This window comes from Trachypithecus francoisi, unplaced genomic scaffold (genome assembly GCF_009764315.1).
Source record: "Trachypithecus francoisi isolate TF-2019V2 unplaced genomic scaffold, Tfra_2.0 Lachesis_group4, whole genome shotgun sequence".
NCBI classification, from domain to species: Eukaryota; Metazoa; Chordata; class Mammalia; order Primates; family Cercopithecidae; genus Trachypithecus; species Trachypithecus francoisi.
The window spans coordinates 24,767,853-24,785,502 of NW_022681469.1; the positions used below are offsets into that span (position 1 = coordinate 24,767,853).

At 38.1% G+C, this 17,650-nt stretch overlaps 1 protein-coding gene across 3 annotated transcripts in view; it reads right to left on the reverse strand.

The window, feature by feature from the left end:
* LRGUK (leucine rich repeats and guanylate kinase domain containing) overlaps nt 1–17,650 on the reverse strand; it is a 126,531-nt gene that overhangs the window by 82,624 nt on the left and 26,257 nt on the right. For all 3 annotated transcript variants that reach the window (XM_033193336.1, XM_033193335.1, XM_033193334.1), the window contains exons 6-7: nt 12,544–12,668; nt 7,479–7,622 (exon numbers count right to left, since the gene is read on the reverse strand). In XM_033193336.1, coding sequence (XP_033049227.1) covers nt 7,479–7,622; nt 12,544–12,668 — 269 coding nt within the window. The remainder of the gene's footprint in view (nt 1–7,478; nt 7,623–12,543; nt 12,669–17,650) is intronic.

Here is a 17,650-nt window from a genome sequence, read left to right on the forward strand (position 1 = left end):
TAGCACAAGGCTGGGGATATAATGGGTCCTCAATAAATGATAGCTGCTATTATATTACTATTAGATATTGAAAAAAGTAAATTGATTTTTTACATTTTTAGTTATTGTGGATATGTAAGAGTTGTACATATTTATGGGATAAATGTGATATTTTGATACAAGCACACAATGTGTAATGATCAAATCAGGGTAACTGGGGTATCCATCACCTCAAGCATTTATTATTTCTTTGTATTAGAAATGTGACAATTCTACTCTTTTAGTTATTTTGAAATATACAGTAAAATATTATTAACTATAGTCACCCCATTGTGCTATTGAATACTAGATCTTATTCCTCCTATAAATTAAAATGTTTGTTTCAATTATACCATAAAATAAATTATGAATTAAGAGTTGAAAGGTAATAAGAGAAACCAGGGGGAAAAAGTTTAGGTGAACACCTAACAGATTTCAGAACAGAGAAAGACTTCATAAACATTTTAAAAATCATAAAGGAAGACACAAAGAAAAATAATGATAGACTTCAGAAATTACTTTCAAATGTGTAGCAAAGGTACAATGAGTACAATGAAAAGCAGAACAATAATAATATAAATGATAGTCAAGGGCATGAATAGACAATTTCTAAAAAGAAAACTAAGTGTCTAACAAACAGGTCAAAAAAATGTTTAACCTCATGGGTAATCAAAAATTTTTATATAAAATAATGCAAAATACTGTTTTTCTCTACCAGAGGGACATAATTTTTAAAAGATCTTTGCTCACAAAGGTGTAGTAAGATGTGCTTATAATATAGTATTCTGTTAGGATTATAATTAGTATGAACCTTTATGAAATATAGTAAGAGTCTTAAAAATGCCTATATCCAGTAATAGTATTTCCAAGAAACTATCCTAAGTAAATCATTTAATATATACTTAAAGGTTTATATATAAGAATATACGCTACAACAAATTTTAAACATAAATTTCAATAAGTAAATGACTCAATAAATCCTGACATATCTATTCAATAGAATATTTTACCAGTATTAATCAGAATTCTGAAATGTTGGGACAATTTGTTTCCTACCTGGGAATCAGATGCCCACCTCACACTACCCACAAAACAAATCCCAATTGGATTAAAGACTAAATATGGAAAAACAAAACTTGAAATTACAAGAAAATATATGAGAATGTTTAAAATCTGGGGTATAGAGAAATTTCTTCAATAAAACATAAAAAGCAGAAATTACAAAAGACCATAGTGAAGAATAACGTTCAGACCTCATACTCTAGTCCCCAGACATACAGTTTTACTTGATACATAAGTTTTCTAGGGTTTACATAACAAACTACCACAAACCTGGAGGCCTAAAACAACAGAAATTTCTTCCTTCCACAGTTCTGGAGACCAGCAGTCTGAAATCAAGGTGTCAGCAGTCCTGCGCTCTCTCAGAAGGTTCTAGAGAACCCTTCCCTGCCTTCTCCAGCTTCCAGTAACTCCAGACCTTGCTTGGCTTGCAGCAACATCACTCTAATCTCTGCCCCATCTTCGCCTGGCTCATCTCATGGCCTTCTCTGTGTGTGTGTGTCTTCTTCCCTTCAGCCTCTTATCAGGACATTGGGTTTAGGGCCACCCTACATCCAGGATGTTCTTCTCTTTAGATCCCAAACTTGATTGATTACATCTTCAAAGATCCCTTTTCCACATGAGGGGACATTCACAGTTTCCTGGGGGTAGGCTTTTTGGAGGAGAGGGACACACAATCCTGCTATACTTAGTAAGGATTAGCTTCCAAGAGAAGTGGCTCCACGGACAGGGCTTGCCTTCTGTCACAGACAGCTGGCACAGCATGCCCCCACCCTGCTGTTGGAATGGGACACTCTGCCTCTAAGGTTTAGGACAAGATAAAGAACCATGCACCAGGGGTTCTGGATGACAGTAAGGAGGCTGAATGGCAGCACTGTCACCCAGTCATCTGAGTCACCTAAGTTGCAAACCCGGGAGTTGTCCTCAGAAACATTTTCTTCCTCATCCACCACCTCCAATCTGCCCTAGTAATTCTTCCTCAGAAACACCTCTAGACCACAGCCTTCCTTCCCCCTTCCTCACTACAGCTACCTGATTGAAGGCCCTCATCCACTCAGCTCAAACCACTCCTCTGATCTCCAGTCACCATCTCCCTTCTCTGCCCTGTAGGAAGACACTCAAGCCTCACTTCTATACACAATCATTCCGGAATCTCATCCCATGCACCTCAAACATCAACCAAGCACTTGATAGAAGGGAGGCAAATCTGGGTATTCCCGAGAGTTCCTGAGGGTCCTGCATTCAGTCAACAAATATTCTTTGTTTTTTTTAAGAGATAAGGTCTCGTGATGTTGCCCAGGCTGAGGTGCAGTGGTGCGATAATAGCTTACTGCAGCCTCAAACTCCTAGACTCAGGCCATCCTCCTGCCTCAACCTCACAAGTAGCTGGGACTACAGGTACATGTCACCATGCCCAGTTGTTTATTATTTTGGGGGGGCAGGGGGAAGAGATGGAGTCTCGCTGTGTTGCCCAGGCTGGTCTCAAACTCCTGGACTCAAGTGATCAGCCTACCTTGGCCTCCCAAAGCTCCAGGATTACAGATGTGAGTCACCATGCCTGGAGCCAAGACAACAAATATTCTTCAGTGCCATCTCTGAGCCAGGCATTGCTCAAAGTGAACAAGATAAAGTCCCTGAGCTCTTGAAGCTAACATTCTAGTTGGAAAGCCAGTGAACTCTAACAGATGTGAAACTAGAATATGCAATATGACACAATCTCAGATAATAGTAAGTACTAATGATAAATTTAAAAGTGTAAAGGGATAAAGAAAACAGGGAGGGGGTGCTGGAGAGGCCAGAGTGGGGTCAGAGGCCATTTTTTGTGAGAGTTTGCCAGAGGCTTAAATGAAATGAAGTGAATTTTTTTGAAGATGAGGGGAAAAGCTTCCAGCAGAGACACCAGATATTATGAAGCTCCAGAGGTGGAAATATGCTGGATCTGCATGAGGATCAGAAGAAAATGGCTGACTTAACATTCCCACTCCTTCTGCAAGGGAGCACTCACTCCGCCAGCTGCCCCTAAGAGTGCTGGTCTCCATCCCCAGTCACACAAACTGGCCACTGACAGCCAGTCCTACGTAGCCGGCCTAACCAAGTCAGATGGCGAGGAACATGTGGTCTCCTGGTCAATGGCCGGCACTCTACTCAGTGAGCCAGTGCTAAAGCAGGCAAAGGGCAACTGTCCCTGCTGACCCCATCATCATGAAGCCAGGGCACCAGGAAGCAGGCCAAGTCTATCACCAGGATATAAGCGTTAAGAAAGGGGTCGGGGCAAAGGGGAAAGTCACATTCACCTTGATCTGAGAGTTCAAAAATTGTTTCTAAAAGTGATGAAGCAGCATCAAAACCCAGACTCTAAGTGTGCACCCATTAGCACTCTCTGTGGAGAGCCAAGACTATCCAGAGAGCAGCTGCTGAGCAGATCAGGGTATCCTGCCTTGGGCATCACCTTTGGGTGTAAGGAGGCCAAAGACCTCCAAGGGGGCCTCCCTCCTGTTTACATCCCAGGGCAGGGGCATGTTGGCCAGGTGGAATGGAGACTGACTTTAGCAGGAGATCTGATCACACCGGCATCAATGGCATGCCTCTGCATCACTGTTTTCAGCCCCTGCAGGCCCCAAGGACTCACCCAGTCCAACCCTTCCTAACCTAACAAACTTAAATCCAGAGAGAAATAAAGTTCACTTAGAAGTCTGATTGGGTTTAATGCCCCCAAAGTTCCTTTTGCTCACATATGTGAAGTGTGAGCGAAGGTTCAATGAAGAGGGGGGTAAGGCACATTGCTTGCCAGGGACATTAAATGGCATCTGTCTCTGAACAACAAGAAGCAAAGAGTCCTCAGCAAAGAATGTTCTGCCTATACAAAGCATCACAAAAATAGAGTGGAATAATGGTCTTCAGCTGCCATTGTCCCCACCAGCATTCAAGGAGAATGATTTAGAAGGAAAGCCAGAGTACTGCAAAGAATGAAGAGACAGGAAGCTCTGGGAGGAGCACTTTTATTACTTAGGATTCAAGTTCTCTCCATGCTTCCATTGCTTTATGAGTATTACCTTGCGAATCCTCACAAAAATTCAGAAAGTAATTGGGAACCGACAGTGTGAAAGAATGACACTGAGACTTAGAGAAGTAAGACAGCATTTTTCTAAGTCACTCCCAAACTGATATCTTGCTTCTAGAAGAAAGGACTGAGGTTATAATAGAGCTAACAGCTTGGGATATGTTTTAAATGCTGGAAATTATGTAAAATCTAAGAAGACTACAGAGTAGAGGGTAACTAAGGTCCCCAAATCCCCAGCTGATGGTAAACATTCTCAAGTGGCCTTAAAAAGACGTTCAAATAATCACTTGTGGGTGCTACAATGTCTCAACTGCTAAAACCAAGTACATAATACTGATGCAGTGCTACCAATAAAACAATATTCTTAATGTCAGATTAATCATATGAGAAGCAGAAGCTAGGTTATGTTTCTGCTAAATGATAACATTTCCACCCCTGATACACAGTATTCTCAGTAGTCCTGGAGAGTTCTCTGAGGAACTCTCCTGAAGCCTCAAAGAGTATTTCAAAGTACTGCTGGTTGCTCCTCAACCTGCCCAGGGGGGAGCCGCGGAATAAGGTGATTGTTACAGACCTCATGGGTGCCAAAGGATCCCCCTTTGGGACACGTGGCCATTTTTTTTTAATGGATCCTCTTTAACATTTGAAAATTATAAACTCCTTTCTTCACATGATGATACTCCTCTTTTTTCTTTAAAGTTTGTCAAATACAATTTGAAAAGTCTTTTGAAATGGAAGAGAATGACATACTATTTGTGAGGTGTTTCTAGATCTGCGCTGTCCCATATGATAATTACTAGCCACATGCAGCTGCCCAGCACTTAAAATATGGCCAGGATGAATTGAGACATACTTTAAGTGTAAAATACACACCGGATGTCAGAAATTTAGTATGAAACAATAGAAAGTTAAATATCTCATCAATAAGTCTGTACGTAGATTACATGTTGAAATGACAATATTTTGGATCTACTGGGTTAAGTAAAATGCATTATTAAAATTAATTTCATCTGTTTCTTTGCACCTTTTTACTGTGGCTCCTGGAGAATTTTAGATTACATCTGTGGTTCACATCTGTGGCTCACGTGACGTTTCGCTGAGAAAGCACTGTATTGGGGCATTACAACAGGTCCTTTCAGAAGGGAGGCCCATTAGCATTTTATGTGCTATATCACCCTGCAGAGGTTAAGAACATTGAAACCAGAGGCAAACCATTCTCTATTTGCAGACTGGCTCTGCTATTTGCTGGATATATGACTTTGGGCAAGCTACTTAACCTCTTTCTGCCCCTGTTTCTTCATTTGTAAAATGAATAATAGGGTTATAATGAGGATTAAATGAGATAAAGTGCTTAGGAAAGTGCCTGGTGCATAAAGATCCTCAACAAATATCTCTAGATTATTTTATGACCGGAATTGTTACTATTATCATTACTGTTACTCCTTTTCCTAAATCCTGAGATGCATTGAGTTGAGATTTAATGAGTGCTTTCCACCTTTTCAACAGCCCCTGTATATATGTGAGAACCATTTTAAGTAAGAAATTTTCTAAAAATCAGCCTTCAGTGGCAAATGCATGAAAAGGACACTAAAACCACACCAGACAGAGATTGTGTGGACTTCCTAAGACACGTGGTACAGTGAACAAAGATTATCCAGTAGAATTAACTGGAGAAGTTGCCAAAACAACTAAACATACAAGTCAAGGACTCAACGCCTGTAATCCCAGCACTTTGGGAGGCCAAAGCGGTGGATCACGAGGTCAGGAGATAGAGACCATCCCGGCTAGCACAGTGAAACCCCGTCTCTACTAAAAATACAAAAGAATTAGCCGGGCGAGGTTGCGGGCGCCTGTAGTCCCAAGCTGCTCGGGAGGCTGAGGTGGGAGAATGGCGTGAACTCGAGAGGTGGAGCTTGCAGTGAGCCGAGATAGCGCCACTGCACTCCAGCCTGGGCGACAGAGCGAGACTCCGTTTCAGAAAAAGAAAAAAGATACACAGACACACACACACACACACACACACACACACGTCAAGGAGAATGACGAGGAACAGTTTTGTCTGTGATTGAAAACTCATCTGTTCCCAGGACTAATAACTGACTTTTCTTGATTCTTAGCAACCTAACAGATAAGGGAAGTTTGTTGGAATAAAAGGCTTATCGCGCAAAACTGACAAGCACCACCACAGCAGAACACAGCAAGATTCCCACTACAGGCCAGCTCACTTGAGCTGACACCAACTGTCCCTTTCAGGCTCAGCCCAACTTTTCATTTTCAATTCAGCCTCCTTATGAAAGTGTTCTCCCAAAAATGTGATGAAGTATTCAATATAAATAAAATAACTTTGTAGACCTTACAGCATAAGAAGTCAGGTAAAGTTACCAACTTAATATACCATGATTAGGAGCACAAATACTTTATTAAAAATAAAATGTAAGAGTAAAAGCTCATTTCTGTGATTTTTGAAGTAAAGTGTGCATTATTAAGCCAGACATTAAAATTAGAATAAACCCAGTCCCCAACCCATCATGTAGATTGGTATATAAGAACTCCCTTCCTGTGCCTCTTCTCTTTATTTTTAAGGGTTTAAGCCTTTCCTAAGGTATTTGCATTTTTAAACGTTTTAATTTTTTTTAAATTGACATATAAAATTATAGGTACTCATTGTGTACAACACGATGACTTGAAATTCATCACATCATCACGTTACATTGTGGGATGACTAAATCTAGCTTTTTAACATATGTGTTACCTTGCAAAGTAATCATTTTTATGGTAAACATGTTTAAAATCTACTCTCTCAGCATGGAAAAATACAATATATTTTTATTAACTATAATTGCCATGTTATACAATAGATATCTGGGACAAACTCCTTATATAACCAAAATGTTGTATCCTTTGACCAACATCTTCCCAACACTTCCCTTACCAAGGCCCTAGACTTTTCTTTAAATGGCAGACATGGAGCAACACTAGCCTATGGCTATTCTTGTATCTCCAACCTCCTTACTCTGATATTTCAGACATTCCTACTGCCACATTTCTACACAAAATTTTGTATGAACACGTATACTTCAGAAAATCATCCACACGTGGTTGCAGTTTAAACCTTAAAAATAATGTAATTAGGAATCATCACATTTTCAATAATTAAGATTTTAAGTACTTTTTAAAAACAATCCTTCTGCAACTACTCTAGGAATTTTGCTAGAACAATATTTCTAAGCTGGCATTTAAAGTGTCCACCCTTGAGAAACCAAAAATGAAGGGTCTGTGCTTCTCTAATATGTCCTCTTATGTCGACACTGAAACCAACACATGTGAAGTACAACACTACCTTATTATCCTCCAGGTTGATCACTTCCAGGAGGTCATGATTCTCTAAGCCTTGGAGGCTGCTTATCTGATTGTGGGACAGATCCAGATTCTGTAGGGCTTTTAGATCCTCCAAACCTGTGATTGTCTCAATCTGGTTATTGTTCTAAAATAGACAAAATACATTTAATGTCTCAAAGACCTCTCAAGGAAAAGTTGTAACGGCAAGTTTTCATTTTGGATACTGACCCAAATCTCTCTAAAAAAAATCAGTAAGGCATTCTTGTCCTTCCCTCCATCCCATTTCCATCATTCACCACTCTAAACATATACACATATCCCAGAAAGAAGTTCTAGTTTTTCAGCTGGAAAACTCAGAATATAATATTTTCATTAAGGTTAAAGCAAGATGAGTATTCAAATCAGTAAGAAAGAAAAAGGCAGGCAATTTAAGCTTTTAACATTGCACACCTAAAATGTAATGACAGCATAACTCCAGATATATCATTAGAAATATAAATTTAATGTAATTCTTTCATCATCAACACAAGAAGCCACTTGACTATTATAATCCTCACATACATTTTGTTTTCAGCAACACCCTAAATATAATCACTAATGTGGTGAGGGTGCTAGTAGTCTGTTATCTTAGTGTTCTCCAATGAGCCATGCCCCCAGTTATTCCTGCCCTTGTGCAGTTCCCTCCACTCTTTCTCTTTTTTTTGAGAAGGAGTCTGGCTTTGTAGCCCAGGCTGGAGTACAGTGGCACGATCTCGGCTCACTGCAACCTCTGCCTCCAGGGTTCAAGTGATTCTCCTGCCTCAGCCTCCAGAGTAGCTGGGACTATAGGTGCACACCACCATGCCTGGCTTATTTTTGTGTTTTTGGTAAAGATGGGGTTTCACCATATTGGCCAGGCTGGTCTTAAACTCCTGACCTCAAGTGATCCACCCACCTTGGCCTCCCAAAGTGCTGGGATTACAGGCGTAAGCCACTGCACCTGGCCGCAGTCCCCTGCTCTTAAACCTAGGCCGGACCTATGACTTAGCTTCACCGAAGAATATGGTAGAAGTATGCCAGTTCCAAGCCTAAGACTTAAGAAGGCCTGGCAGCTTCTGCTTTTGTGTGTCAGAAGTACTGAGCTACCACATAAGAACTGCAGTTACTCTGTTGGAGAGAACTTGTGGAGAGGTTATATGGAAAAGGAAATGTCACATGGGGAGACGCCCTGACACTAAATAGAGAGAAAAACCTAGCCATCCGAGCCTCTCAACTGAGCCAAGCCCCCAACCAATATGCCAGCTAAACGCAGCAAGCCCAGTGGAAGAACCTCCCAGCTGAGCCTGGCTCAGATTGCAGAATTGTTAGTTAATACAATGGTTATTTTTCCAAGTCACTAAAACTGTGGTAGCTTGTTATGCAACAGTAGATACCAAACCAAGTTTTTCAATAATTCACACAAAAGCATCTTCCTCAACAATGAGAATAAAACAAAGATTTAAGACTGAAATGTTGTCTTCTTCCCCAATCTCCATATACCCATAATAACAAATAACAATAACAATAATTCTCTTCCCTCTGTATTTTCCCTGGTACATGTTTCCTGGTACATTTGATAGCAAGAGCTCATTTTCATCCTATTTTTAAAATAAAATTTCATTTCAATAATTAGCAAGATTTGTGTTCATTAGTTTAATTCTATGGCTTTAAAAATATGTTAATAGAATGTTGATAATCTACAAAGCTAAGTAATAGCACACAAGGGTTTATCATAGTATGCTTTTTATTTTTATTTGAAAAATATCATAATAAATAGAAAAAAATACCCATAATCCATTTGCCAAAGTAGTCAAATTTCCTTCTGTCCAGAGTTCAAAAAAGTTATATAAAGTATAATAGAAAAGGGAAAGAAAAAAACTACACCAAAGTTAACATCATATCCATATTAATTTAACATACTGCAATAAGACCCCAATAGCCTATTCAAAATATTCCCACATATCAAATTTATATACAATATATTTCTTCCTAAAGAACTCTGAAATGCTTTAGATGTGGTAGATAGACTGTCATTCTTCTTAATACACTTCTTCCCAGAGAACTTTGAAGTCCTTTAGGTGTGGTAGATAGACTGTAATTCTTCCTACAGTATCTCTAATGGCTTTCAAAGTGGTAGATGACATGAGAAGAGTAAGGCATAGAAAAGTTTAATTAGATAGCCTATAGTCATAAAAGAAACCAGAACTGAAAAAAATTTAGAATCACAGAATTTCTGAATTGAAAGCTTTCTAGTTAAACTCTTTATCCAATGCTGAAAAACCAATGCATCTCTCCTAAAAGTGGACATCTACCTTCTGCACAAAAAGTTCTTTCTGCTTGTTTCATAATGATTATTTGGGAAAAGACTTTTAGAATAAAGCCATGTTCTTGAATAAATAAAATTGGAAACATTCTTAACCAACCAATTTTGGAAGAAAAAAACAAGCAGCATTTACTGTGACAAAATGAATTTTAAAGTTTGGAATGCATTGTTATTACTTGCTAAGAAGCTGGGTGACAGAATAGCCCATTAGTGAATCACATTTTCCCCTTATATTAATCATAAAAGTTGATATTCGAGAATTAACAGTTGATTTGTATGGTGAATTGTTCTTCTTTCTCTAAATTGTAAATTATTTTCAATAGTAACTAAAGCTGCTGGTTTCCTGATTCCATGAATTAAAAATAAAAGCATTAAAAACTATTGAAACAAATTTTATAGGTTTTATTAAACTTTGGAAAAGAAAACCTTTCTATTCTCAAAAAATTAAGAAAAATGAATGATAGTATATTTCGTGTATTCTAGTTGATCTTGGGTGATGAGGGCAGAGATTGGGAACAATCCACCAAATCTAACAAAATAGAAGTATTCTACCCTTTTTCTAAAAGCTACCTGAGACAGAACTGTCAACATGGATTATTTATTTTGTAATTGAAACACACTCTTAGGATGAAAATGCTACATATTATTATTCTTAATAATGAGTTCATTCTCATTCCCTTAAGCACACCCCTATATCTTTTTCTATTTACCATGCTCCACTTTAAATGAATGGGAACATCAATACAGAGAAGATATGTAAAGAAAAGAACAATATTCCAACAGACCACAAAATGAAGCATACGTGCTGCTAAAAATCCTTCAGATTGTCATAATTTTAAAATGTGACTTTCTTTTCTAACTTGAACATTTTCAAACTAATTTATCAAATTCATTTTCATTTATGTTTTGCTCACAAGCCTTCATGGGCAGAAAACATGAAAGATCAGGAAAAGTATTAAACCCTCAAGTTCATCCTCAGTACTGAGATGCTAGTACTTTATTCTGACCTAACTCACTATAGGAATGGAAGAGGTTTGGTTTGTGGTTTTTGTTGTTGTTGTTTGCTTTGTTATGTTTTATTTTGTTTTTTTGAGACAGAGACTCGCTCTGTCACCCAAACTGGAGTACAGTGGCACAATCTCGGCTCATTGCAACCTCTGCCTCCTGGGTTTAAGCAATTCTCCTGCCTCAGCCTCCCGAGTAGCTGGCATGATAGGTGCCCACTGCCACGCCTAATTTTTGTATTTTTAGTAGAGACGGAGTTTCACCATCTTGGCCAGGCTGGTCTTGAACTCCTAACCTCGTGATCCACCTGCCATGACCTCACAAAGTGCTAGGATTACAGGCATGAGCCACCACGCCCAGCCTGGAAGAGTTTTAAGAAAGTACTTTGAGCTCTAAGCTGAGGGAAGGAAAAATGAACACATAGCCAATCTTCAGTGATCTATGGTTAAATAAGACAGAAATAGAATATTGTATATGTCAAAAATCAGCAGATAATCCAAGATGTCATTTCTTTTTTTTTTTCCTGAGGCAGGGTCTCACTCTGTTGCCCAGGCTGCAGTACAGTGACATGATCATGACTCACTGCAGCCTTGACCTCCTGGGCTCAAGTGATTCTCCCACCTCAGCCTCCTAAGTAGCTCGAACTACAGGCTTGCGCCACCATGTCCAGCGAATTTTTTTTTTTTTTGTAGAGACAGGGTCTGGCTATGTTGCCCAGGCTGGTCTCGAACTCCCAGACTCAAGTGATCCTCCCACCTCAGCCTGTGCTGAGATTACAGGCATGAGTTGCAGTGCATGGCCCAAGATGTCATTTCAAGCAACAGTTTCAACAACCCTCTGTGGGATAGTTCTCGTAAGAAATTTACAAGCTACAAGCCTCATAGCTTGAAATCCCACCTGTCCACCCCATGATAGATGTAAAGAAGAACAGCAAAGCCACCCAAGTGGGTAAGAGGTAGGAGGAAGGAGAAGAAAGAATCCTGGATATTTCACAGACAATACTGTAGACCCCCAAGTTAGGGAGCTATACTGTTCTTTCAAAAATATTGTGTATATCTTTGGGACTATTAGAATCCTGCTGAATTTCTGTAAATTCAGTCATAGTCACACAGCAGGTCACACTTCAAAAGAGTGCTCTCTGTGGGAAAAAATAATCAAATTTAAACTTTCTGATTGGAATTGTTCATTTATTCTTAGCACTATTTTTGATTTTCTAGAGTGGAAGACTAACTAACACATGTTAAAATAAAAGGATTGTCAAAATTCAGTGCCCAGAAAACATCTTGTGGTTCATTTGAAAGCAGTTAAAGTGTTAACAGCAATAAATATTATGCTTACGTATCCTTAAATGTTATTTTCACCAATAAGATATTATAAAAAGTATTTGTAAATACGTGCTAAAAGTATACCTTTCTTTTCTAGTATAAAAAAGTCAATCATTTAAAATACTGAATTTGGATAACAAATTAGCAAATCTTTTTACTTTAGCATGAAACATTGCTTTCTGTCTCTCTTTCTCTCTCTCTCTCACAACCACACACACACACACACACACACACACATGCAAATGGTAAAGAAAGGAGTAAACAAAACTGAAGACAATAACATTTCATGAAGGAATTTGCTCTTTATATATTTAAATCCTAAGTAGTCATAATTCATGTAGTTACTAAAACATGAACTACTACTTCTATAAAGAATGACATTTTGTTAGACTCACCAGACAAAGTATTTTGATTGGTAACTTGTTTAAGCCATTAATTGTCATGATCTTGTTGTTGGCCAAACTAAGGTGAATTAGATTGTTGCACATCTCTAGTCCACTGATTTCTTCTATCTCATTGCCTATATACCATGACTACATTTAAGGAAAATGTTACTAAAAGCATTTGGAAGAAAAAAAGAGTCAGTGTTAAATCATCAGTAGACAAAGCAGACTGCAGCTTAAATAAAGAATGATTATATGCCCGATATAGGATGAGTATTAATCTTGAAATATATATTTCCATACAGAACATGTCATATTTTATACAATTTTTCTTTTAAAAAGGCATAGCAGCCGGGTGTGGTGGCTCATGTCTGTAATCCCAGCACTTTGGGAGGCCAAGGCGGGTGAATCACGAGGTCAGCAGATCAAGACCATCCTGGCTAACACGGTGAAACTCCATCTCTACTAAAAATACAAAAAATTAGCTGGACATGGTGGCAGATGCCTGTAGTCCCAGCTACTCAGGAGGATGAGGCAGGAGAATGGCGTGAACCTGGAAGGCGAAGTTTGCAGTGAGCCGAGATTGTGCCATTGCACTCCAGCCTGGGTGACAGAGCGAGACTCCGTCTCAAAATAAAAAAGGCATAGCTTTTAAGTGTGCTGGGTTGTATTTGACTCATTTAATCGGTATGGAAAGAAAAATCACCGTGGCTCATAGCTGCCTCATTGGCACTGTGTTTTCCCTTGGTCAATTAAGTCCCCATGAGAAACTCATGTGTGTTCCCACAGGCAGAACTTCTGAGTACCAGATCGCCCTGCAGGGACAACATGCACCAAGCATTATCATCCTCATAACTGGGCTAAGAGCCTGGGAGATGTCATCTGTAGCAAATGGGTGGTCCAAAGACCAATACCCTGTTATAGAAAGGAACAGCCCTTTATTTCTGTCTACATTGACCTCCATTCTCCTTGTAAAACAATCAGGCTTAAACTCTGCCTTACTTTCTTCATCTGTTAAGTTCCATTTATTGTGAAAATTTTAGCTTATCTTCTGTGTTCCATCTTGTAGTCACCTAAAACTACAATCTCAAAGTCATTAATTCTGTTCAGCTCTCTCTAGTCTCAAACTCTTTGACCAATTTCCAGGATTTAATATCATTTCCCCATCAAAGCTCCGTTTTTCCTCTCAAGTAACCCATGACATCTCCATTTCTCAGCCACTCATAATCTGCGAGGCATCCAATCACCAAGAGCTGCCTTTTTTGCCTTAAAATATCTCTTTAATGATTTCTTTCCTTTTTATTCACTCCTCTGCCAACTTAACTCTCCTTTAACATCAATAGTTACACTAATATCCATTACTTTCTGCCCTAAAGTCACTCTACACACTGTAGGCTGATTAATTTTTTAAAAATATTGATTGAATATATTTCAATTTAAAAATTCTCATCGAATTCCAAAGTCCTCACTCTTCTATCTAAGGCCCTTTACTATAAGCAAAATCTGTTTATCCAGTTCCATCCACACTATCATCCAAAGAGAATTCCCTATTCCTGCCAGATCAATTTCTCAATAGTTCTGGAATGTACCAAGAACTTTCTTTTTCCTACTTCCTTCTAAACCACACCTATTCTTCAAGACAACTCCAAATCCCACTTTTTTTCTTATTTTTTTAACACTCACATTAAATCAATATCTTAAGTATTTCTTTTGACATATAACACTCATTTTCTTACTATTACTTTTTAAATACACAAATAAGTGAAAATGACAGGCTACAAGAACATGTTCACAATATATATTAGCAGACAAAAGATTCTACCTAGAATACATTAAAAATGACAATAAATCCATAGAAAAAAAACCCAATAAAAAATGGACAACGAATATGCCCAGGCAATTTCCAAAAGAGTGAACCCAAGTGGCTAATAAACATATGAAAAGACATTCTGTCTCACCTGTAGTCAGGAGAATGCAAATTAAGACAAGCTGCCATTCTTTACCCATCAGCTTGGCAAACATTTTAAAGTAAAAGGTTTTGAGTAACAGATACTTTTATACTACTGAGAGAATTCATTATGATATAGCCACTTTAGAGGCAATTTTGCAATGTCTATCATAACTGTAAATATGTCAGTCATTCCATTTCTTAGTATATATTCTAGACAAACCATTTCTTCCTCAAAGCCTCTCCTGGTCATCTTCTAATCTCCAGTTATCTCCTTCCGTTAATCAGAGAAACAAAGAATTTTTTTAAAAAAGAAGGAAGAAGTCATAAATATCACAAAAACATTTTGCCTCCGTAATTATTTGTAATGATCCCAACTCTACTACTTAGTAGATTTTTCATTTAAAGTGGGGATAGTATCAGGTGTCCATTAAGGCCAAAAGTTACATCATGGGAAAAAAATTAGAAAATGGGTGTGAATGAGCAACAAACCATAAATCACCTCACAATTAAAAGGCATTGATATCATTACCAAATTACATGAGGCCAAGGAAGCACGTCCTCTATCTCTTGGCCAATAGCACAGAAATGGAAAATTCAAGGCTGGGATTAAGCCTGAAAATACTTAGGCCAGAAAGAGGTAAATAAGGAAACTAGACAAAAATGTAAAATGTACCAGAAATTCTTGGGGTTTCCTCAATGGTTTCAGTTTCAATCCTTGGACTGAAGTATAGCTCTGTTTGTGGTCAATATGCATTTTCAAATCTGTTTCCATAAAGCATCCTGCCAGAATAGCCCTACAAACAGATGTGTATGCTCGCAAATACTATCCTTTCTGGTTCTACTTTCTTTGGGCTGCTTCAATAATTATTCTGAAACTAGAACAAAGACCAGATCTTTGTAGATACAGATTGTAACAAAAGATGAATATGAAACATAAGAAATAGGAGATTAAACTATCTCACTCAGGTATGGATGAAATAAAATATCCTTGGAGCGGGCAATCTTTGGCAACAAAAACTATGCAAGGAAAACTTCGAATGGCCATCTGTATCAGTTTAGCAGAGACAAGAATCACGTTTAAGTCCTATTTTAGGAGCACTAGAGTGTCCTGGTAGCTCTACCCCAACCAAGATGAAGATACTCTGAATTATGGCAGAATAAAACCAGTGCTTGTGGGTATCTGCCTCAGGAAGTATTCTCATGGGAAGCAGGCAAGGATCAGAAAACTAGAAAACAGGAATCCTGAAATTATCAAGAGATATCAGGAATCAAAAAGAAAAGCTTGTTTATTGTGTCTACAGTAATTTTCTAAGACATTAGAGGCTAACCACAGTTCCCTTGGTACATCCAGCTTACTCTCTAGCTTGGACTCCCACAGCTAGTCATGTGTTCTGAAATTAGCACTGCAAGGACAGAAAGGAGGAGGAATTCAAATGCTCACTGCAATCACAGCCATGGTTTCTTCAGGTACCGTTGCGGTCACTAACAGCACTGGGGCAAAGGAGTAGGAGTTGCCTGAACATCTCTGTTGAGAAATGTGCTCATTCCAGAAAAATTATTTCCTCCTATTTCTCAGCTTTTCACTCTCCTTTAAATATCAAGGAACTTCAGGCACGCTAAATTAATCAGGCTTCTGAGTATAGAGAACTTTCTATAGTGACACAACAGCTTTTTCCTCTACTTGCTCCCACAGTCACCTCATGTGTGCCTGGTGGCACTGCCAACAGTCAATATGCAGGCCTGGGCCATAGAGAGCTTTGAGTTCATAGTTGGTCTTCCATATCTTTATCTCCCCAAACTCTCGTTCTCTTAAGAACCTTCAGAAAATGTTACTTGCCCTTCCTCCTAACGTTATTCATGTTCTTTCATAGGTCTTGGGACTTCCTGATAAAAAGAAACACAATCTGATAAATCACTACACATTACAATGAGTTAGCTTACTGGGTTAATCCTCTTAGGTATATTTTAATTTTAAAAGACCACTATCGGGAGAAAGAAACTCAAAAGAACTCAAAATCATCATACCACATTCCATCTTTAAGCTTTTATGATTCTGTGAATAAATCTTTTAAAGTGAAATTGTAGATCCTTGGGGAAACTGAATGAAGGAATCCTGTGGCACTTAAGCATAACTTTACAACTGGGGAAAAACCCAACAATATATTTTTACATTTTGACGATGCTGTCAGTAGTTCACAATGCTTGACATGAATTATTCACTAGTTCAGTATTTGCTCTTATTCATTTGTCTACAATCATAAAATATGGTTCAGGTGTATAGAAAACAGTTACTGAGAAATAGTAGGAAATCCATCACAGTACTCTTAGTGGAGAGAGCTGCAATGATGGCTTTAATCAAAACCAATCCTGAAAGATCTATATCACCTTACCAGTGAAAAATGCTCTTCACTGTGGGAGAGAATCTCTCCAAGAAATGAAACATGCATAGTTTAAATGCCTCTGTGACAAAAGTTGTAATTTCTCAATGAACTGCAACATAGGAAAAACAATGGAATTCAGAAGTCTCAGTTCAACCATTTACCAAATAATCTGGGGCAAGTTGTTGACCCTTCTGAAGTCCCAGGCTCCTCTTCCATAAAATAAAATAGTGATTAGCACTAGCTGATCTCTAAATTTCTGTCTGGAATTAAATTTCTATGAATTTTTAAATTCCATTATTCTATCATCATAAATTCTAATAAACAACTAGTCAAGGTTTATAGGTAAAGAATAAACTGTACCCTTTCTTACGAATAAATATACTTACTTAACCTTGGCAAAGCTTATTGTATTGCAATTTAGGATGATTATCAATTAATCATCAATTATCCACATATGGAAAGACAAAACAGCATAAGATAAAAAATTGATATCTTATAGCTACCAATTCATTCTGAAATATTGATATAATCTACTACAATTACACTGTCGGTATTACTAGCTCAACTGATTTGTTTTTATTTTAAATAATTATTTTCAAAGAAATTAATTTAGAATTTTTGGGCTTTTAAATTTTTACATAGAGCTGAGTTAAGTTTAATACTTGATTCACCATTGACCTATGCTTGACTGATTTTATTTTTTAAAATATAAAGAGCATGCTTGAAACTAGTGCCCCTCAGCCCGATCAGTAGAAAATTAACAACTTGAACCTATCTCTGCATACCT